Raw genomic sequence first — 23,837 nt, 5'->3', positions numbered from 1 at the left:
TTTTCCCTACAAAGTACATGTGCATACTTACATTTCCTCCAAAACTGAGAAGTTTCCTTGCCTAGCTCATTTCAGAAGCTACATCTACCTTTTTTCTGCCCAGCCATACTAATATAAAGAGATAAGCTTTCACAAGAAAACTGCCATCACGATGGAGTTCAGATACTTCAGCCTGGTGTCTCAAAATACATGTTACTAGAGAGCTGGGTACCGGATATGTATACAGAAAGTTTGGTCTGGTTATGCAAAGAGATTATTAAACCTTGTGTTATACAACAGAAATTTGTGAATTCTTTCAGTTTGTAGGTAAACACACAATCATGCCCACAATCTATGTCAGTTATCTATCATTCATGACACATGTCAGATCAAAATATTTTGATTGCTTCAATTAACAGTTTCCCAGATTAGAGCATGTCTCTGTAGACAGGACTCAAATGGCTTCAGACCAAATGCTTACTAAGAATCATATTTTCATAAATTTCTTATGTAGTGTTTCAGGAAAATACAGTTAGGAAAGTAAAAAACTGATCTGCAAATCTTATAGTCTTCTGCATAGTTTTAAAAAACTGAGCTGAGGAGGTTTCCTAATCAGTAATTCTTGTTACACAGTTTTCAGACCTGTTTCTCTTGCAACTGTAGTTGTAGAACTTAGTTTAAAGTAGATTCTAGTACAGATTGGAGGTTTTTTAGAGAGGATAATTTAAGTGTTTTTTGCCCGATCTACTTAGAAGTAAATAATCCCTGAGTTTTTTCACTTCTTTTTTTTCCTCTCCCACTACCCCCCAGTAGTTCATCTGCAGTTGCACTATGGTGTTTTTACACCTAGTAGGAAAAAAAAGACATGCATTTCTCCTAGGGCCTGTGTTAGGGCAAACTCAGGGTGATACACACCTCTACTGCTACAAAATTAACAAAGGCATTGCAAATAAACAAGCAAGCAGGTATCTAAGATTAAGAACTTCTTTAATACCTCCTTAAGCATGCATTTATTGTGAAGAAGACCATAACATCAGGCCCATCTGGACTGTTGTTTAGGGCTATGGAAAGGCTGCACTGTAAGTGTTTAAAGTAATTTTTCAGTGAGCTCAACAGTTCATAATTTCAGACACCAAGTCACCACATTAGGTTCAGAGAACTGAATTTCCTTTTGTACTTCTGCCTACTGTATCTGACACTGTACTTAGATGGAAAGGGTTTTTCTAGGATAAATGCATTTCATTCACTGTAAATACTGCATGGCCTAAATCATTCTAGTTTATGTAATGTCTTTGCTATACATAGTTACTTGCTGGGCTTACAACAGAGAATATTATACTGCAATTACTTTGAAATATGTGCATGAAGAAATGCAATGAGCATAATTTCAGAAGACTGTTTTAGCTGCTGGAGCTCAGGGCCCTGGTGAGACTGTTTCAGCAGCAGTCTAGAAGCAAACAAAATATTGCTCACCACATAAGAACTGAGTTACTTGTAGGGAATAATTTATTAATCGGATTTAGTCTTTTTTTCCACTTGCAGTTTGTCTGCAAGCACGTGATGGTTTCTTCCCTTCAGTTTTATTCAGTGCTTGAAATGATTCTCTGATTTTCAGGGCATTCACAGCCATCTCATTACAGACAGCAATCTGAGATAGCCAAGAATTGGATTTGAGTGAGCACATATGTCAGCTGATCTCATTTCTGCTCTCCTAGTGTCTCTCCTGAGACTGTACAATGCAACTGTTCATATTTAAAAGGTGAAAATAGAGCTTCTCTGAATATTCACTGCTAGTCAGTTAGAAAGCTTTGCATCTCCACAGGTTTCTGCCCTACTGCCTGTTCCACCAAATACTGAAAAAAAGACCAGACACTCACCTTCGGGTATTTTTCTCATGGTACTAATGAGCAGTTTTACTAACAGCTGCAGCTTGGAAAAAGAAGTGCCACAAAGTAGTTCTGTGACAGAATACAAACCAGGGTCCAAGTCTGACCGATTACAGGTAATCCATTGCCTTGCCTTGTCTTCCCTTCTTTTCCTTTGCCTAGCCTTGTCTTGCCTTCCTCAACAGGTTTTCAGCTCTCTGATTCTGTAATGAGCAACCCAGTGTTGCTGGCTTATTTAGAAATTTAATAAATAGCTTTGGTGAAGCCTAATATTCAGAGAATCTGCATACAGCACTCCAGAGTAAGTGATAAACTTAAAAAAATAAATACAAAAGGGAGGGATTTTCATGCTTTGGCTTAGTTCAAAATTGGCTGAACAATGTGAAGATATAATGTGAACCCAGAGATAAAAAATAGCTGAGTAAATGAGCATATTTTTAAATAGTTTTCTTCTTCACTGTACAGATACATTTTCTTTTTTTTTTCTTTCTCTAATAACTAAACAGCTGATTATTCCAACAGAACATTTTTTTAATCAGAAAATACTGCTGAAAGTCAGTAGGAACGTTTCAGCACTGAAAAATGGACCAAATTTTCTGACAGCACAGTTTGCTCCTGTGTCTTTGGGTCCTTGATATATCTGGCATGCTGAAAAAGAGCTAGGATCCTAGAAGCAGTAGAAATTCCCTGCATCCCAGGACCCAACGCAGCAGTCGCCATAAATTCCAAACACCCAAGCTGTTGAATCTCCAACTCTTGAGTGGTCTGCCTCAGAGATGCATGTTGCAGGTTCCCAAAGTTACACATTTTGTTATCTTGCTGCTTGCTATTTTGCAAATAACACAAATCCATTAAGATAGTTCCAAATTTCTTCTAAGAAATGTACTTGCTGCCTGATTTCTTTCTTAATCTCAGAATTTTGCATGGAGTTGGATTTTCACCTTCCAGAAACCTTTCACGTTTTTTATTGTGTTAAGCATCAGATATCTGCTTGGCATCCATGCTACCTCCTTCATTTGTGCATGCTATTACTGTTCTAACTCTTATTTTGCATCCTTTTCTGACTGCTCCTCTTTTCAAAGGTATGGTTTGATTTAGCATTACAGCAAGGTCCTTCCCACTCTGGTACAGCGCTAAGTAGTGTTTTGGGGGAATGTGTCAATTAACCCCTCACTTTTGACCACATCTGTGGCGGGACAAGACAATATGGCAACTCTGACAACCCAGTCTCCTTAAACAGAGGTTTTGCAAGAGGAACGTCTTTACCTTTCAGTGATGTTTTTAGCAGTTTGCAGGAAGCGAGCATGATCGTTCTCCTTCAGCGACTGTTCAGCCTGCGAGATGAGGGATGTCGAGCGCTCAATGCACTGTTTGCAGTTCGCAATTTGCTGAGCCAGTTTTCTCAACCTCACCACCTTGAGTGGAAACATAAGAAAGCTGTCACATCTCTAAGGTCACAAATCATGATTGCATTTGCACTTCCGAGGCAAAGCTGGAATCGAAAGGGGGATTTAAGATGAATGGCTTTGCTGACAAGAGCTTTTTTCACACTAGCTTGATGGTGAGCCCCTTCCACTAGCTGTGTAGCATTTTTAATGAGGGGACAGGCACAGCCCTTCTGCCTCAATATTTTCCACATGGAAAACAACTGGGGAGAGCCAAGACAAGCACAGCTGGCCTATTTTCCAGCAGAAGAAACATAATTTCCTGGTACTTACTGCTTACATGATAACTAAAGACTGTTTAGATAACCATTTCCCTAAACGATGAGATCTGTGTTAAAGGTATCATAGATTAACTACTTTTTTCCTATTACTGAGGTGAGTTTCATTAAAAATAATCTGAAAAGAAAACTTGTCAGAAAAAGACAGTTCAATTCTGCTGCACACCTGCCCTTTTCATTATGTGCTTTTAGTCAGACAGGGTGTTTTCTTGTTGGATATTTTTAACTGGACAAAAGAACAGTACTGCTGGAGAGCTGATTATTATTCCAGCAACCACATGTGCTGGAGATAAACACAGTGGATGTGACTGTAATCATTAGCTGAAAGGTTAGGGAGGGGCACAGTCAATCCTCCATTTAAAGACAATGTTGGCTAACAAAACTCCTAGTTCCTGAAAGGTCTGGGAGTCCTTCCCACTGTTATCAAATCAGGATCATAATTTGAACAGGAGTAAGAAATAGGAAGGAAATGAAATAATTCTGGAGTTTAGAAAGGCATTAAGACTCAGTTACAAGCAATATTAGGAAACTAACAACCATGTGGACTTGCAGAAATATCCAAAATTATAATCAAGGTAACGTTCCCAATCTCAGCAATTAGGGCACAAGCTATGAAGTTACTGAGTTGAATTTCAGATATAACTGCGTCCTAGGAGAGATAAGGGTATCTTAGTGCATCTACTCAACAACAGAAACCAACAGGAAAATAAATATTTTGTAAAACTTTCAAAAAGCTGACACTGGTCAAGTGATGAGTGTCTGGTAACATTAGTATTTCTTCTAAAAATCAAAACTATAAAGGGAGAAAAATGCTGGGAAAACATAAAGATTTTGATAATGCTAATGACCTGATCAGCTTCTAGCATGACTAATGTCATAATGTTTTCTCTAACTGTGCATTTGCAGAGATTACAATTTGGTCTACACCAGTTTAACCATGGAAAGGTTCACTGCAGTATTAAATAGCTCATCTCTTTATTTACTTATTAATTAACAAAAACAAACAATGAACTGAAATGAATGTTATCTTGTGAGCTTTTAGAAATCAAAGGCATGCATGGTTTGTGAGGTCTACATATGAACTAGGTTTTTTGTTTGCTTAATTCTTTTTTATATCTTCTCCAAGAAGATGATGATAACCTTTAAAAGGAAAAGTCTCATCTCACCTGCTCCCACAATGGCAGGAAAGAAGTCTGAACTAAAATAATTTATGTGATACTTAAGTGTTTGGTTTTTTTCTCCTGTTACATGCAATGTGGGATTTTATAGGTTTTGAGTAATAGGTGAGATTCAGTATGGAGATACACCACATTGTTAGACTTCTGTGTCTGAATCTACAGCCCTGCAGCCATAGCTAGAAATTTATACCTGAGTATTTCCAGATCTGTAACCATAACTATAGTCCTACAGGCAAATTTGCTGTGCCCTACCTTCCAGAAAGACACTTAAACACAGGCTCTCTTAAAAGAGGGTACATTGGGCAGAATTTCCTGTGGCTTTTCACGAGGGTGTCTTGAACCCCTGCAATCTTACAACATATGTGACATTTGGGGCAAAACATTCCAGATCTTAACTGGACTTTCATTGGTATTGTTTTTGGTTGAACAAAATAGAACAAAGAATGGAGACAGATTCTGGTATTAGCTACATTCAAATAAATTTGGAGGCAGTTGTGTTATAAATTTTCCATGGGCATTAGAATAAATCTTTGCAAGCAATAGATTTATAAAAAGCAACTCAAGTATATAGCACACATCCAAATGAACGGAAAGTTTTCTATTTCACTGCAAGCACAGCTGGTTTCTCTGCGTAGAGAAAAAGAGTTGAAACAATAATGCAGGAGGCCATCTTTTAATTTTATTAAGAGAATTATATTTTCTTAATAGCATGAGGAAATTCAGGTTCTGTCACACAATGTACAGGACGTGAGGTTTCAAACATGTTTAAATCAGCCCTTGCCTACAGGCTTTTTATTTCAAGTTAATTGGAAAATCTTGACAACCACATGAACCATTTAACCTGCTCTTGACTTTAATCCTTTCCTAAGCTTTTCCCACACAAGAAGAGTTTATATTTGACATAGTTAGTTTAGCAGTTAAAGAGTAAACATCATGTACCTAGAAATTAAGAACGTTAATTCAATTCTAATGTGTTTCTGAGCTAATGGGTAGCTAGCAAAATGTGTTGAAAGGTGAATATGAGATTTTTCCTGCTCAATATGTTTGTCACCAATAATCATTGTATTTCAGTAACTAAAATACACACTTCATTTAATTTCCTGCATGTTTTTGAATATTTTTTGTAAATAAACTAGATTTCCTATTCTCAAGAATGACAATGATTGAAACAAATTATTTATATGATTGTATTTAATAAAAAATTAAAGTATCAAGATGAACACATTAATGTAGATAATTGCGAGCTATGATATAAAATTTTCTAACACTCTATGAAAGTGAAAATTACGGGGAAAACACTGTCAGACATATTACAGAGTGAAGGAATCATTAATTAGTCATCATTTTATTATAATTTACTGATGGTGACATCACTTTTGTGATTATCCTTAAAAATCATAATCACATGTAGCAAGAGAAATGCCAAATAAACTGTTGAGGTCTAGCATACCAATCTTGACATATTTAATTTCTCTTTACATTAAAGTAGTAGTAGCCCAGAACTACATAAGGACTTTTACAAATTTGTATTAATAGTATCTGAGGCCAAAAAGGCATAAGTATGAGGAAGCAGTGTTGACCTACTTGTGATCTAAAGAAGAAAATCTTTTACCTTTCCTTCCTTGATTTTGGTTCCAATTATTTGTCGTCTCTGCTGGATTATTTCAATGAGCTGGTCACATTCTTCCATCAGCTTAGTTTCTTGGCGGGATGCATTTACCTACAAAGCAAACCATTATGATTAGCAAAAACTTTTTTGACATTCTAACTTTCCTTTTTCTAATTTAAAAATTATAATTTTTAAAATGTTTGTTTTGGCATTTTTTTGCTCCTTTTTGTGGGTAATCTGTGTGTTATTTTCTTTTCCCTGTCTTAAATTTTGTGAAACACTGAAACGAGTCTGTATGTCTTGTTTGTAGGAGGTAGGACTTGCAAGTAGATACTCATCAGGTATTTCTAACTCAAGTGGGAAAAGCCTGATCCTGTGAGTAATGTCAGTTATAGTGGATATCAGTGAGCAGTGAAGGTTCCTCAGGAGGTGCTTAACACATCACAGTTTCAAGCTGTACGTAGGACTGTAATGAATACTAATGCACAAAAGAGCACAAGTACCGGATCAGACAGTCCATTTAGTGCTGTATCCCGTCTCTTACTGCTGCTAGTGCCAGCAGCCACTAGTAAAGCATCTTAGGAAGAAGTCCCAACATGTATGATGATCCCCATGAATATATTTTCATCCTCCAACCACTTGTAGCTCAGTCTTCTTGAACCAGACACAATTTCTACATTACGAATCCTCAGAAGAGTCATCTCTTGTGGATTTACTTAGTCTTTCCTTTAACCCCTGCAAACTTTAAGTATTCCCACCATCCTACAGCAATGACCATCACAGCTTAACTCACAGTCAAGTGAACAACTGCCTCCTTTATAGGGATATGAACCCATCTCCTTCCAGTTGCATTTAATGATCCCAAGTTCTTTTACTAGAAAGGACAGTGAACTACTGATACACAGTCTTCATGCTGCTTTTGCTCTTCTAGATCACTTTTTTGTCTTCTAGCAGGGCTTCTTTTCTACATTGAAGAGTCTTAAGTGATTCAGTTTTTCCTTCTGTGAAAGGCGTACCATACCTTCAATCATCCTTAATTTTCTTCTCTGAAACTTTGCCAGGTCTATCATTTCCTTTTTGATATAGGGAACAGAACTGTACTAACGTGCAAACAAGCTATGGAGTCATACAGTGTCACAAGATGTTCTCTACTTCATCTTGATTGCTTTCATAATGATTCTTAATGTTTGATTTGCTAAATATAACACTTGAAAATATTGTCTATTATTTTCAGTGTCCATATAGTGGTTTCTGAAAAATTCAAATTACCAAAGATTCAAGTGACATTACCAAGTCACATGTATTGTCTATCTTTATTATTACTACTTTGCATCAGCAATGAATCAGATAGAAAATAATACCTGTGCTCATGTAGTTTTCTACAGTATGAATATATGAGCTCGTGAAACTGCTTTTAATGCAAAAAATCTCATGAAGAATATTAGCTTTCAGTGGAAAATAATGACTTTTGAGGAAAAATAAGAAAACTTAAACTAGAACACTTATGATTCTCAGCTTAAAATGTTTTGCTTCTGCGAGAGACTGATGCTTTTCAGTGAAAAGTCAACATTCTCTATGACAGGAAAATTGTACTTTCCCACCAGCAGTAGTATGTATAGCTTACACGTATGCACAAAGCGTCAGAGGGAAAAGGCAAAAAGTTCTAATCATATCTAGAAAAAAGAAAAATGTAAAGGAGTGATTTGAGAGCTGTGTTTCCACACACACTTGGCTAAGAGTGTAAAGCAGCCTTCAGCCCTGGCCAATTATGCCTAGAGCCACATCACCTTTTCCACTGGGCCAGTAAGAGCTAGTGGTGAACAACAGGGAACAGTTCCAGGTGATAAGTAACTGTATTTCTCCCCTTGGTTATTTTTCAGTCCAATGAAAATTCTTTTTCTTTTTTGGTTATTTTTTCAGCCCCTTGATCTGCCTCAGCCTTCTTTTTCTTCTTCCAGTAATGTGTTTAAACATGCATTTACCTGTAAGCACATTATGGAGCTCATTAAGATTAGGCAAATGCTTATATATCTAAATTTGGACCAGGCCCAATTTTACAAATAACTTTCTTAGGTGCAATACACTGTTTCCTCCAGGCAAAGTGGGGACATGTTTACAAAGTATTGCTTTCATTAAGGTTTTGGATTATCCTTCTCAAATCTTCATAAAATTAAAGTTTGATTGCATATTTTACAGGCTTAATTATTAGTTAAGATATCAGTATCATAAAGAGAAAAATTATTTATTTATGGAAGGGATCAGAGGGTACTGAAAGTGCTGGGGAGGTCTGCACACAGTAGGTGAAGGTGTAGAAAGCACTTCCACTGTGCAGCTTTAGGTGTCCCTTTATCTCCTTACGTTTGCTCTACCTGGCTTCCTTCCATGTTCCATGGGGAGACACAGCTCACCCAAAGTCTCTGGCAGTGCCAGTGTCTCTCCACTGACCGTCCAGGAAGCCTAGAAGAACTGGTCAGTCAACACTATCCCTCCTACTCACCCTCATCTCATCATCCCACCATCCCAGCTGCATTACACCCTCCTGTCATGCACTGTACTTTTTCATTAAACTCTCAATGAGCTGCCTGGTGCCCCAGTTTCCCCAGCCCTGACTGTTTCTTTCATGGACTGAAATTCCACCAAAGAGTATGGAATCCCAAATGGACTCAGTCAGGGGCAATGATCGCATCCATTGCACATGGCTGCAGCTCCTTTTGTGTTGATACTGAGGTCTGCTCACGCCAGAGCTGACTTTGGCACTTAAATACGGTAACAGTTCAGAGGGTTTTTCAGTAGCTTCCACTTAAAGTGTTACTTCTATCAACACATCACAAAGTTGTTTCGAGCAGATCTAATTAATCTTTGAGGTAACTGTCATGAAACATACAGTTCCAGGATTGTTAAGTCAACATTTTTTCATTTAATGCTCTGGTTGGTTTGAATAATAATGTATTAATTAGATCTTAACTTAAAAAACTCTAGACTAAGAAAAACAAAATGCCTGGCAAAAATCTTTGGATTTCTTATGCATTGACTGCAGACTTCTCTTTTGCTTTGAAATCTGAAAAGTATACTCTTATAAACTTCATTTGAAGACATTTCCAACTTTATAGCTTGCACAAGCTTATTAAAAGTGAAAAGAATATTCCAAAATTATTTGATATGTCTAGGCTTTGTAAGGGAAAAAACCACAACATTTAATGTGGGGGCTTTTCTCAATTTGAAATACTCCTTAATCAAATTTTCAGCCTACAAGGCCTCTGATTCAGTAATAACTTTGTAATTGAGCACATGACTAATTTTAAGTGCACCATATTAGCTATGGCCCTAAAGGGACTATTTGTGAGATTACAACTGAATAGTATTTACTTGTATGTTTCTCAGGAGTCATATGTCAGACCAAAGAGCCACAGGCATGGAGCAGGGCTCCGCTGTACAGGTGCTACAGAAATACCAGAATAAGGCCCTGCCTTCTGCTTGAGTTCTTTGATGAGCAGCAACCTTGACAATAACTTCCAGCTGGGGCTGGCCAAGGAATGCAAGTTCTGTCTGGTGAAAATATTTGAGGTTTTACATTCTACATTTTTCCACATTAAAACTAAGCCTGCTTTCCAAGGAGTTCATTAAAAGAGACTGAGAGAAGCAGTCTGAGAGAAGAAAAGTCTGGAGACTGCATCACTCACTTTGGTTGTGGGAGACTCTGAATCATGCAGAGAGCAGACTTAAATCAGGGCTTCCTCCACCTGAGATGAATGTTGACTCCTTAATCTGAGAAATCTCTTGCCTGAGAGTTTATATGGACTTGAGGACAACTTTATGTAGAAAATTTAACTGCTATCAACAGACTTGGCTTTGGCATCAACAAATTCTTGAAAAATCCATGTCCAGAACTACTTTGAACCTAAAGCTTTGTGTTTTGTTGGTACAATTTTTATAAACAAATCTTCCAAGCCACAAAATATTTTTAAAACTGAAAAGGAGGCCTTGTTACGATTTAGCAAAAATGTTGACATTTTCTACTACAAAGAAGCAAGAACTGATTCTAGTCTTGATGCTTTTGTGGGGAACTTATTCCTATTTCTGTAGCATCCGAAGACCTCAAACAGTTTACTGAAAAAAAAATAAAAATTCAGGGTTCTTTCCAGGTTTTCCAGACAGATGGATAGGGACTGCTGGCCTTTGCCTCAGGGAGTGGGTATAGAAAAGAAAACAAGAAAAATGGAGGTTTCTCAGATGTGTGACAGGGAGCTGGAAACAACAGACCCTCCCGACCAGAAGGGGAGAGCAAGGCAGCTGTTCCCAGTTCCACAAGCTGAGAACTGCTTTGGAAAGTGCTCTGCTCTCTGCAAAGCCTTCCTTGGCTTTTATCTTCAGAGACCTGAGTGAAATTGCAGCTTAGGTCATAAGAAAATGAATGCGGCGGTGTCAAAGTCCCCAGCAGATGTTTGGGAAATCACACAACTACAACATGGCTAGAGGTTCAAGGTTACAGGAGAGCTTCTATGGCTAATTCAAAGGCAAACAGAGTGTCAGAGGGCTACATTCATACCCATGAAAACTTTCTCAACTAATATACTGGAATCAAAGGATTTCTCAGTGTCTCAGAAGAATTTTGCATGCAGGAGCAAAACTCTCCCTCTGAGATTCCTTATGGGCGAGGCAGTTTTGTCCACAAGTGGAAATGCACATGTGTCTTTTCAGCAAATAATCTCTAAATCACAAGCAAAATAAGACACCCTAAATTAGAGGTGGCCTACTTTTTTAAGACTATATTGTCTGTGATAAATTAATCAAAACCTGAGTAATTTTTGTGCACTAATTCTCCACTAGTGATGCAAAATGGAAGAAAGTAGGTTGTAGAAAGAGCTTAATCTTTGGAAAGTAAGGTATGAATTTGAGTTTCAGCTTTACTATTTAAAACTTATCTCTGTGCCCCAAAAATAATTTATTTGCAGTTGTGGCCGTACAGGCAAAGGGGAGTTATCAGCTATTCTTTATGGATTTGAGTTGATGGTTATAGATTTACTATATGCTCACAAACAAAAACATTAGAAACGCAAATTACAATGATTCTACTTAACATCATTGCCACATATTTCACTCTAGATTTTGAGCTGGAATTCCTTCTTACACCAAACCCAGAAACTGAGGGAAAAAAAATCTATAATTATGACATATAATGGCTGGTACCTGTTTACTCTAGGGAAACTTTCTTCATTGTCATGTAGATGTGGAACACATTTTATTGGATTAGAGTCTCTAGATGAATTAAAGGATTGTGCCTATTGAAAGAGAGAGGCCTATTTATTTTTTAATTACTCCATGTTGTAAAGTGAGTAACTTTTCTTCATAGAGTCACAATACATTTATTTATTAAATGAAAATACAAAGGATAATGATTAATGTGCATTAATTGAAATATTTCTTCCCTTTCTCCTTATGGATGGCTAAAATGAATGGAAGTCATGGATTAAAACTTCTTTCATTTCATATTCCCATTTGATATTACAGATTATTCAGTTTAGTCTTCTGTAGAGCAAAACCAACTCTTGGAATAAGGCTTTTTCAGACTTTATAAGTATAAAACTGATTTTATCTATTATGACAAACTGTGCCTTTGGAAATATGTGATATTAATCAGCTTGCCATCTGAATGGATCACTTACAACTCCCTTATTCTGAGTTTGCCAAGAGAAAAAGGAATGGTCATCTCCCATTTCAAGTGTGCCAGAGGCTTTGTTTTTGTTTGCATTCCACATCTATCTCTAACCAGAAGACCTGTGTTTAGAGGCAGTCTCAGAGCAGGTTAAACAAAGGTCAATGCAAAAATACAGCAACTTACTCTGGCTACCTAGGAATTTCATGAATGAAGAATCAACTGGGCCAGGATAGCTAAATCACTTTGGATCAGGCTGATAAGATTATCTGCCCCAATCTTGACTAAAAGGAAACCGTCATAAAAGTTTGAAATACTCATGTTACTTATTAAAATATTGTTTTAAAGTTTTTAGTCCCACAGTGCTGTGAAGCACTTTGTCGAGAAACTAACCAGCATAATATCGAACAGTCCTCCAGTGACATTTGCAATCTAATCACAAAACTAAGCAAAACCAAACCACAAGCTTCGTGGAAAACAAACGAATTGTTTTCATAAGATTTTCATTAAAAACATTAAAAAAAGTCTTAAACCCAGATGATCTGGAAAGTACTCATAACGAGCTACTCCAGAGGTGCTTATGCCAACAGCTGTAAAGCCCACCGACTAGGCTTGCTTCAATAAACCAAGTGATATAAAACACAAATGCAGCATCATGTTGGAACCATATCTACCATTTCTTGGGACAGGAAAGCACATTGGAAAAAAGACATTTATTGAAAGACAAACTACAGTTTCACGACGGAGTTAAACTGCTATAGGATCATACTGCCAAACAAGCAATAAAGTATTCCTTATTTTCCTTCTATCCACAAAAGCCGGTGTGCCCACCTGGGGAAATGGCTGTGCTGGGCTCACCTGGCTGACCCAGCTGTTGCACAAACACCTGGGAATCAAGGAGAGAAACACAGTGGGGAGGACTGAAGCAGAGGTGAGGACAATTTTGGCAGCAATGAGGCTTAAGATCAGATTAGACTGTGAAACTAGAGGGATGTGTTTTTTCAGTAAAAGGGCCATATTAATAATTAATTTTCAGTTATTATTTTTTTCTTTATCTTAGTTCTTTCTTTGAACCTAAGTAATGAAACTGTATTTTGAATTGAACTATTTATTTATTTATTGTTTTAATTTTGCTTTTCCCGCTGACATTAAGCCTTTGTTTCACATTGAGCAAAATATTCCACTGTGTGTGTTTTGGGTAGAAAAATAAAAACCATTAAATAATCACTGAAGTTCAAAGGGCTGCCTGTCCTTTGATGAAGATGAAGCCAGTGCCCTTGTAACCAACAATTCAGTACTTAAAACTCTCATCCAGGATATGAGATCTTTAGCCTAGTGTTTTACAAACTTACTAGATGACCAATGCCTTCGGTCTCCTTGTTGCTTTAATTGCTGTTCAGCTATTCATGTTTGACAGGAAAAGGAGGAACTCAGGATTGTTTTGCTCACATAAAGGTAAATGTCTCAAAGACAGAAGGTTGCAAAAAGTAACAAAACTTTCACTGACAAGTTATATTCTCTGATGACAGGCATCAAGTATTACCTGCTACTTTACTTAATCAGTGGCTAACAGTGAACTAAACCTTATTTTCTAGCCTAAGGACAAAGTTTTGCAGGAATATCAGTCTAACAAGAATGTGAACACATACACATGTATGGATATGAGACACAGGGAGAGATGGAGTGAAGGGGAACTGGCTGCCTTAACAGGCAATGGCAAGCACTGCTGTTAGTTCATATACAACCCATGTGACCTGTTATTATAATTATGACTCCAATTTCCAGAAGTTACAAAACAATTGCAGATGCAGCAACATATTCCAGCACATGTCTAATCTGTACATAAAATGTATGCATAAGTGTTGCAGTTATCTCTCTATATAGGGCCAATTATACATTTAATTAGCAGTTTGTGAAAGCAATTAAGTAATTCTTTAGGCAAATAATATTTGACTATTATGCTAGGGCTTATGGGGCATGCAACTTAGAACATCCCTGAATGAATATTCCATATTGTCTTATGCCATGAACCATGTTTGGTCAGTTTTTATTTCTGAAGTTTCTCTTTTCCCTAATGCTATATAAAATTTAATTTCAGACTAAAGCTTACCTGAGGTTTTCAGTGAATGAAATCAACTTTTATGAGAGTGGAATTAAAGGCAGAACTAAAGTAATTAGAAATCAAAAGTAGATCATGCCATATAATTAATCTAAATAAAGTTAATAGAGAAAGTGTCTCGTGTACTTTCTCTCATTAGAAACTGTCTTAGGAAACAAATGCCGTAAAGTCCTCCTTAGGGTTTTATGCACATTTTGAAGTTTGGTAATTAGTCTCTTATTGAGATTAAGAGACTTGATTTCCTTCAAGTCATATCTTCCTGTCTATTTCACAGATAAAAAAAAGTCAGTTACTTCTAGTACTTAAATATAGCAAATAAATGTGGCTGCTGAACAAAGACCTTTACAAAAGTGGAAGACACTAAAGCAGAGGAAAAAGCAGCTTTCAGTGGAGGTATCTTCCAAGTTATCTGCCCCACACATTTCACAGTGATGGTAAGCACTTATTTAACAGATTGCCCCTTTCCTACTACCTAATCCCCTCTCCCCCAGCAAAGCAGATTCCTTATTCCAAACTACTAGTGGTCACCTTTGCGTGACTAGGAAGGCCATTTGCTACCGTTCAGACACCAGGATTTACATACAGGCTAAATTTTCATAATGAGAACTTATTATTTTACTTGGACTTTAACTGAAATGGCCCCAAACCTCAAGAAGGAGTGAGCACCATGAAACTTAGTGAAAACAAAGTATTCACTGTTTTTTATTGTCACAAAGCCTCTTTATTGTTTGTCCCCAGGGAATCACACAGACAGCCAAGATTTGATTTTGCTGTCCCTCAAGTAACAGAAATGTTATATGTATCTTATATAAAAACTGATGGAGACATTTTGTTGCAAAATTGGAAAACTCTGTCTTTTAGCCAAAGTCTTACCAAAAGCTTCATTTTTCGTTACTTATAATTTTCCCATTTGGCTCATTTCTTTTTGGTCAGCCACACACACACAAAAAGACAACAGTAGGGTTTTCCAAGTGCTGCCATCTTCTTCACTTTTGTACTACTTCTGTTACACTGGTTTAAAAGGTCTCTGATATATGTGAGTGTTCAGTATCTGTGCCAGTGATATGAAGGGTCTTTCAATATATTATTTTTTTCCAGCTGTTTGGATAACATGGCTATAAAAAACACCATTTGTCACATACAAAAACAATTTTTGACTGGAAACTTTATGCTGAGATTTAGCCTGCAGCAGATCTTTAGAAATTAGCTAGAAACAAGATTTCCATTACAAAGAGAAAGCAAAAGAAGCAATGGTTTTAGGGTTACAACAGAGGAAAATGCCTTCCCTTCTTTATACAACCAAAAATTATTTTGCAGTGGTGTCCAGAATTTGCTTCCTATGACGTTTGGTGAATTGAAAGCAAAACAAAACAAACAGACTAAGATACAGATGTTATAAAGCTGTCTACAAGCAAAACCTATTTCCTTTCCCCTCCCCCCTAGATAATTGCTCCAATTTTTCCTCCAGCTGAGTTCAGATTATGTTTCTGCCTAACAGATGAGAGAAGCTTTATGGTATTGACTACATAACAGACGTTTAATCACATATTTCCTTGAAGAGATGAGAAAAAAGTCCAGAAACAAAACTCAAATTGCACTTTGTCAGCCAAAGAAACCTGTGACACTGAAATGAAGGGAAGAACCTAATTGCTTACAGCATTAAATACTTCCCTGATTCAACCAAGAAGTGGATAAATCCAGAGCTGCATACAGCTGGCAAAGCCACAGACCAGCAGAGCAGGATGCTGTCCCCATCACCTTGCACGTGGTGGGTGTGCAGGGGAGGGTGGTGGTGCTTCAGCACACAGAGGGCCAGGCATGGGGGGTGTGCCAAGGGCCACCCTAGGGCACCACTACGCTGATGTCCCCAACACATGGTGGAAGACCTTGCAGTGGGTTGGTACGGCCACGGCGATTCTATTACCCAGAGATTAACCTGTATTGCCAAATCCTAGCCCTGTCAATCCTAATTTTACAACAGTGTTTTTGGAAGAGTTGTCCAAGGCTCCTACAGAAATTTTCAGTTATTCACACGAACAATTTGTGTAGCATATTTGTTCCAAGTGAGTTACTGCAGCCTTGTTTCACCCAGTGGGACTGCATCCAGCTAGAGCCTCTTCTCCCTCAGCTGAGGTAGAAGGATTGTAACCAGACAAAATGCCAAAGCATAAATAATTACATTACTTTATTTCCCTCAAACATCTTCATTTTATAATAGCTCCAGAACCTAGGTGACTGCTTTTCTGACATGCACAGATGTTTTTATGGACTTTTAACAGCCATATGCTGATTTAGCCACATGCTAGAGGGCTCTCTCATTGGGTGAATGTCCACAGAATTTAAAGATAAAATTCTCTAGGATGGTTTTTAATGCTTTTAAAAAACTTTTCTACAGATAATATGAAATGTGTGAATGCTGTGAACTAGAACTACAAATAAACTTACTTCAGATTAGTAGCCATTTCTATTCAGTTTTCTCAGTTTGTGAAGAAAACTACATTTTATCCTATGAAGCAGTTTATCATCTGAAGCAGCCAAGCCTGCTGTCCCTGGGGAGGGAGCCACAGCTGCCTTCCCTAAATAGAGTGACGAGCAGAGCCGGATCACTGGGGCCAAGCAGCTGAGCTGCCCCAAGTGAGGGCGTGCTCCTCAGAATGCAGCCTGACCAAAGGGGTGAGGTTGTATACCTCTCATCGTCTCCAAGGAAGGAAAACAAAAGTTTCCCGATTAACAGCCTTCAGAGTTTCTGCAAAACCAAAAATTGACAGATGGGATTACAGGAGAAGGGAGAGTGGAAAGAGGGAAAAAATAAAGTAAAACAAAAAGTATGTTAGGGATGTGTCTGAAAGACAAGAAAAAACAGTGTGCCAGGGTGCTTCTAATGAAACAGAAAGATTTGGGACAGAAAGGAGTGTTATATTCTCAAGCATTCACTTTTCAGGGTGTTGCTCCTTTGAGAAAATGGGGCTTTTTAAATTAAGTTTCACCATAAAGTAAGTATCAGCACAGACTATACTTTCCTATTAGACATGAAATCAGACATTCAGATATTAAAACTATTATTATTATAAAATGCTTAACAATATCTCTTCTGTACTTAGACCACCAAAGATTATACATTTGGCTTGATTTATTCACAGAAGTTTTCCTGCCAATATGCCCAGAACCACTCATGGGAATGCAAGACTGGAAGTAGACTTCTTGAGTCTCCCAAGATCAGGTTCCACATCAGGTTGAATCTTGTAATAAATTGATAAACTACATCAAAAATAGGCAAGATTTATGCCTCTGTTGCTATGATGAAAGACAGCCCCAAATCCCCCCTCCCCGGTGGCTGGTCCCCCGGTCCAGCTTCTAGCTAGCGAACATCCCCAAACAGTCCTTGCCTGCTCATGGGAGCGAAAACGTGAATAAAACTCTCTTTCAGAAGGGAATAAACATTAGTTTTAAAACAGAGAGAGACTGAGGTTTAGCCTTTGCTATTGATGAAGTTACAATTGCCTGATGTAAAGAATATATGGGTGGATAATTAATCTGCAGTGAAGCTGGTTGCTGGGAAGCCATTGACAGCTCACTTGGTTGATGAGAAACAGTGGCTCTGTGACAACACTTGGTTTGGCTGGCAAAGATTCATTTATTCAAAGGACACAGAGCCTGTTTGTTGTTCGTTTTCAGAGACATCAGCTTCTGCTCCATATCAAAAGCCAAAAAAGACATTCCTTTTTCATTTTTCATGTAATATTGTTTATGATGTGACAAAGGCTTTAGAAAATGTTATTGTTAATTCTACAAATAGATGTTAATTAGCATAACTTTTTTTAAGTTTATATATTTATATATATGCTCCTTTTATATATCCCTTAATAAAAACTTGGTAACTTTAACACAAGGAATATTAATTTCCTTTCCTTCCCTGTTTGTCAAAGCTCAAATTATGAAGCCCAAAGCTTCTTTTCTTTTCTTTTTTTTTCTTCCATTTGGATTTAAACTTCCCTACATCTAAATTGACATTAGAATAACATTATTAACATTATTTAAAATTAGGTAAGGAAAATCAAAGTATATAAAAGCAGCATTTTAATAATGGATATCCTGCACCCAAAATAAAAGAGACACTTAGATGCACGGCTGTTTCTTCTTTCATAAAAATTTACCACTTCATTACTGACAGAAGACTAGTATAGCCATTATACTCCAAAATATACTATAGTATCCATAACTTGCATGTGTGAACAGATTTGACACATGCAAGTGTGTACTACCTATATTTTTACACATTTACAAATTGTGTACAATATATTTTATAGCATTATCTGTAATATATTGTATCAAAAAATGAAAAAGAAAACATTTCCTATAAAATGAACTACCTGTTTGGTTTCAACCTTTGAGTGAGTTTGTATGGCAGCACTAATACAGTCATTGGAAACATCAACTTTTCTTTTCCTAATATTTTGTAATTTTAATTTTGTAACAACGCTACGACCAATATACTGTTTACTTCATTCAGCTACCTGGTTTGGGATTAATTTCTGTCACAAAGAAGCACAAAGAAAGAGAGCATACTGACTTAAAAAAAATAATCTATCTAAGCCTCAGCTTCTCTAATGTTGGAGGTATTCACACCCTATCTGAAGTTTCCACAGAGCTCTGAGAAACAGAGATAGCTTTAAAGTTTACTTCCACATCCCCACTTGCCCAATTTCCAGTGCAGCCTAGGTCTAGGGTTTTGACTGAAGCTCATTTCTTAATATTTAGCTAATTTAAATGCTAATTAGGCTAATTTGATGAATAAAACGTGGTAGGAATTAATGAACAACTTTGCTGCTATTTCTTTATGTCTACAGAGAAATTTTCTAAAACAAGGCTCCAGGGACAGTAGCGCATCTGTTACCAGTTGAACAAGTTGGATATTTTGTAATACTAAACCTTAGAGTTTTAATATATTCAGAATTGCAGAGGAGATGGAGGAGCAGTTTTAAATTTCCCAGATCTAGCCCATCTTGGATATAGGCCACTAATGAAGAAGAGGCCTTATGCTGTCCTGGGCCCATCTGCTTCATGGGTTTTGCTCTGAGTTTTATACACAGAGAAAGCAACCGTGGCTCATCTCTGTCTCTCATTCCAGCTGCTACTTTAGTTGTTCTGCCTGATGTTGCTGCTGCATATACAAAGAACTCAAACCCTTCAATTCATGTCTGATACAGTGGATAGACTTTAATGGTTTTGTTGAGCACCATGAAAGCAGCGAGGATCCACAGATGTATAGCAGATAGAAAAATGGATGAGACTGTCTCTTTGAAAGAGGAGTGTTGGGGTTGTTTGGTTTGCTTTGCTTTGCTTTGGATTTTTGGGTGGATTTTTATTTCCTTTTTTTCTGCAGCATGTGTCATTACCACAGGCCACAAGGTACTTAAGCACATGCAAATTTTCAAGATATGACTTTGAATCTGTTCACAAGTAAAAGTTGCTCTTGGGCTTAATTATGTGACTGAAGTTCAGCTTGATAAAGAAAGAAAAGAAGCAGCCCTATGGAGAACTTCCATGGGACTTTATAAGGAAGAAAAAGAGGCTTCTCTAAAAAGGAGTGCCTTTCTGCAGACCCAGCAGGTGGCCGTGTCACGGCAGTGTATGTCACAGTTAACTTTCTCCTAAATTATATCCATGTTTCAAAAGCTCTGTAATAATGCTACCTTCCTACTCCCCATGTAACACTGGTAAAGAAACCTGGCTTCCTTTCACATCTGTACAAAACCATATTCAAAGGGAAAGACCTTTTCTACACACTAGTATTATTTAATGCTACCTGTCTGCTAGGAACATACAGCGTGCCCTTCTCTGAACAAACGAGGCAGCCACAAGAACTGCAATGCAGTCAGGAATGAAATGGTCCCACGCAAAAGCCTGTTAACAAACAAAATTGTAATGCAAACAAAAACCCTACCATTTTTCACAGGGAAAATAAATTTTCCCGGCTAATTGGAGTAGTAATTAGCTGTTCAACTGAAAATAGCTTTTCTCTGTGACTGAGGTCTGACTTTTGTTGCTCTCCTAAATCAACAGTATTTATGTTGTGGCGGCTTTTCTGATTTCTCCCCCATTAACTTTCCCACACCGTCTTAAATTGAGTTTAGAACTTCCAAAAACTGATAGCACTGCAAATGATGAACTTGCTGTATCTCAGTGAATCCAGGATATGTGTCGACAAACACATGTGCCTCACGATATTGAGCCTTTCCTAGTCTTCCAGTGTTTCTCAGCCACAGTTTACGTGGAGGAGAGCTGAAAATGTTTTGCATTTGGTGTGCCACCTGGGACTCATGGCTGAGACTGATGACAAGGAAAGCACTGGTGATAAAGCATTGATGCCATGAGAATGTTTGAATAAAAATTACTGGCAGAAAGCATAAACTCATGTTGTCTTTTGCAAGTTTGGCATGACATGGAAGCTTTTTGTTCATACTGGTTTTGACTTTGTTGACCTGAATGTACTATAAGGAACTGAAAAGGTATTATAGTGTAGCAAAAAGTAAAAAGAAGTTTTGCTAAAAAAAAGAGTCTATTTTGGAGTCTGATCTCCTCCTATGTCAGTTCCCATTGCTGAGTTAGTCTATCATTATTTTAATTTGCATGTAGAGCAGCAAACCCCACAGGGACATCTAAAAAAATCCCCCAGATTTGGGGGAAATATAGATTCAGGTACCTTTTTGCTAAAGATTTTCTGTGATACTCAAAGTGGAATATGCAACTGAGGCAACTGAAAGGCCTATAAACATTCTTCTTCTAAAGATAAATATATTTAATGTGTGACTTTTGACTCCACCTATGTATTTAGATACTTAATTCTGATTTAAAAAAATAATCAGTAGCTGATAGAAACCTAAGTATTGCTGTGGATCTGGGTGTTACTATTTCTTTGCCTTAGTGTCCCACCTGTAAATATTACTCTACCTCACAAAAGACCCAAAAAGATAAACATGTTACAGATCGTGAGTAATGTGCTCAGGTACAGCAGTGGTGGGCACCATACAAACATACCACAATTAACAGCAGACAGGGAGGAATGTAAAGGAGGTAATCTATATTGAGAATACCATTTATCAAACAGAAAGCTCCAAATCAATTTACCAATATTATAATTTAGTTCGGCATTTGGTGTGGGGTTTTTTTAGCTTGTTTTGTTTTTGTTTAAATTTCTTGAATGTTAGAAGTGAATGTAATTAAGTTTACAGGTATTTCAAATGGAGATCAGTACTCACTTCTACGTGTTGACAAGTCTGAATGAGTTTCGCCAAAAGAGTTTCCAGTTCAGTATTCCTCTTAATAAGGTTGGTGAGATTGCTCTCCAAATTTTGCTGTCAAAACAAAAGAAAAGAAAAGAAAAGAAAAGAACACGTTAGCATTGTGAAGAATGTTTAGGTGAACAGTTGAAAAATTGATATGTTGTCAGGATCTGAATTCTGTAATTACACAGGTATGAACATGAGACTTCCATTTTGGTATGCTTCATTAGATGTTTTGTCCATGCATCAAGTATGACAAGACAAGAGTGCAGAAAAGTTCAAGATAGGAGCAAGTCCTAGAAAATAGTTTCTAAGGACCTACTTAAAACTAGACTTAGCAATTAGTTTTAAAGAGCAAAAAAAAAAGAGTTAGGAGAACAGCAGAGAGTTTAAAAATGTTTCACACACACAAAAAAGTGGTTTATTTTGGCTGAGAACACTTTTTGACTCATTATTTCCTGCTCTCAGTCTGAGTTTAAAAGCCTTGTGCTAACTGAGGTCTCCAAGCATCTGCCCCCTTGGGACTGTACTTGTAAGGACCCAGTAGATGGGCCAGCATTTTCTTGGGATTTGCAGTGCTGGGGAGAATTGATCTAAATGATTTAATTCCCAAGTTCAGTACAGTTATATTTTTCAATAAATAATTCTAAAGAAAAACATCCTTTCTATACATAAGAATGAAATCTACTCACAGACTGTGCCTTCACTAATTGTTCTTAAGAGAGAACCTGTGGCCTGTGTCTGTGTTATCAGCTGATAATGGCTGCAATAAATATCTGCAATTGTGGGAGATCTGAGTGCTTTCCAGCTTCCAAATCTGAGGCCACATTCTGGCCAGTGTACAATTGCATGTCTATAAGGTCTAGAAATAAAGCCTCCTTTCTCCCGTTCATATCCACAGGAAGGAAATACAAGCACATGAGGAGGAGGAGGTTGGTTGTGATCTGCTCCCTGGTCTGGCCGCCTTGGGACCAGGACTCTTGGTGCACCATGGAACCTGCAACTATGAGCTCCTCACTTTTTTATATACAACCCGTGACGGCTGCTGTTTTACATGAAATTCTATCTTTTGGAAGCACATGGGCATGAAAAAGTGCTGGGTTTGCGTGAAATGTGGTTTCCACCGAGCTAAAGAAGCCCTGTAAATATAACTTGAGTACATAAAAAAGAAGGAAAAAAAAAGAAGCAAGCAATTAAATAGAGTCCTGACTGTAAACATTTATTTCAGTAACTTTAGGGGCATATATTTCATTCTGAATATCCTGGGGACTGCTGGCGTGACAAGCTGTTCCTCGTAGTTATTCACTTCTGTGCATGAGTCTAGTCCCTTGCTTAGTGTTCCTCACAGGCTGACAGTCCCTGCCTTTTAATTGTACTTTGTCCTCCAAGCAGTCCCCAGTACCGAGGAAACAATGAACAAGAACACCAGAACGGGGTCCTGTGCTTCTCTCAAGAGCTGTAGTGTCTCTGCAGAGTTCTCATTAATTTCTTCCTTCCTCATCTTTTATTAATAGGCTTCTTCACACTCCAACTTTCCCCCCTGATCCATTAACTCACCTGCCTTTTCTCATTCTTTTTTGCCTCCTCCACCCTTATCACCTCTGTGCATGCATTTAATGTGTGTGTGCATGCAAGTGTGTTTTCTGGCACTGTTACTTCTTGCCTATTTCATGTTGTTTTCAAACATTTTGTTCTTTGTCCTGCTTTTCTGCAGCTACACAGTCGCCTCACTCCCTCTCACTATGGGTACAAACAACTGAAGCTGGCAGTATTTCACTGCTCAACCAAACATATTTTGGCATTTACCAGGGCTGATGCTGTAAACACCAGAGGAGCAATCAGTCCTGTTGCATTAAAGATAGATAGCACAAAATTTTGATGGCTTTACATATATAACCATTCTGAGAAGCATGATGGGTGTTTGAAGTACATAATTTTAGCATTTTTTTTCCCAGCACAACCCATGCATATCGTGTATCACAAGCTCTGGCTATAAAAATGCCTTCTACACTGCATTTATTTTATAGCCCATTAAAACAAAAAGTAACAAGAATGTGCATTCTTTACTGAATAGTTTGAGCTGTATCTCGTATTTTCATAAGCTGTACTGTGAATGATCATTTAATTGCAAAGGCATGTTTGCTGTGCTGTTAGATGTCCTTTTGTAGAGCTCAGACTCTCATGTAAAGTTAAAATACCATATACAGTTACAGTATCAGATAACCATTGTCTTTAAAAACCGGTCCAAATGTGCAAATACTCTTGAAATTATATATATATATATTACTTATATACCTTCTTATTGCCCACGTATTCATTTTTCATTGTATATGATCTCATATTTTATACCAAAAGATCTATAATGAAAAATGTATATTCTTGATTGAGATTGCCTAATTTCAAATGC

At 37.5% G+C, this 23,837-nt stretch overlaps 1 protein-coding gene across 1 annotated transcript in view; it reads right to left on the bottom strand.

Annotated features, from left to right (window-relative positions):
- Nucleotides 1-23,837, bottom strand: part of LOC104538982 (E3 ubiquitin-protein ligase Midline-1) — a gene marked incomplete at its 3' end in the record, with an annotated part of 77,984 nt that overhangs the window by 7,953 nt on the left and 46,194 nt on the right. Inside the window, exons 2-4 of the mRNA XM_010182381.1 lie at nt 21,407-21,502; nt 6,379-6,486; nt 3,132-3,280 (exon numbers count right to left, since the gene is read on the bottom strand). Of these exons, the coding sequence (XP_010180683.1) occupies nt 3,132-3,280; nt 6,379-6,486; nt 21,407-21,502 (353 nt within the window). The remainder of the gene's footprint in view (nt 1-3,131; nt 3,281-6,378; nt 6,487-21,406; nt 21,503-23,837) is intronic.

Source organism: Mesitornis unicolor, unplaced genomic scaffold, assembly GCF_000695765.1.
Source record: "Mesitornis unicolor isolate BGI_N332 unplaced genomic scaffold, ASM69576v1 scaffold16914, whole genome shotgun sequence".
Classification (NCBI taxonomy): Eukaryota; Metazoa; Chordata; class Aves; order Mesitornithiformes; family Mesitornithidae; genus Mesitornis; species Mesitornis unicolor.
This window is presented reverse-complemented; position numbering and strand designations above follow the sequence as displayed.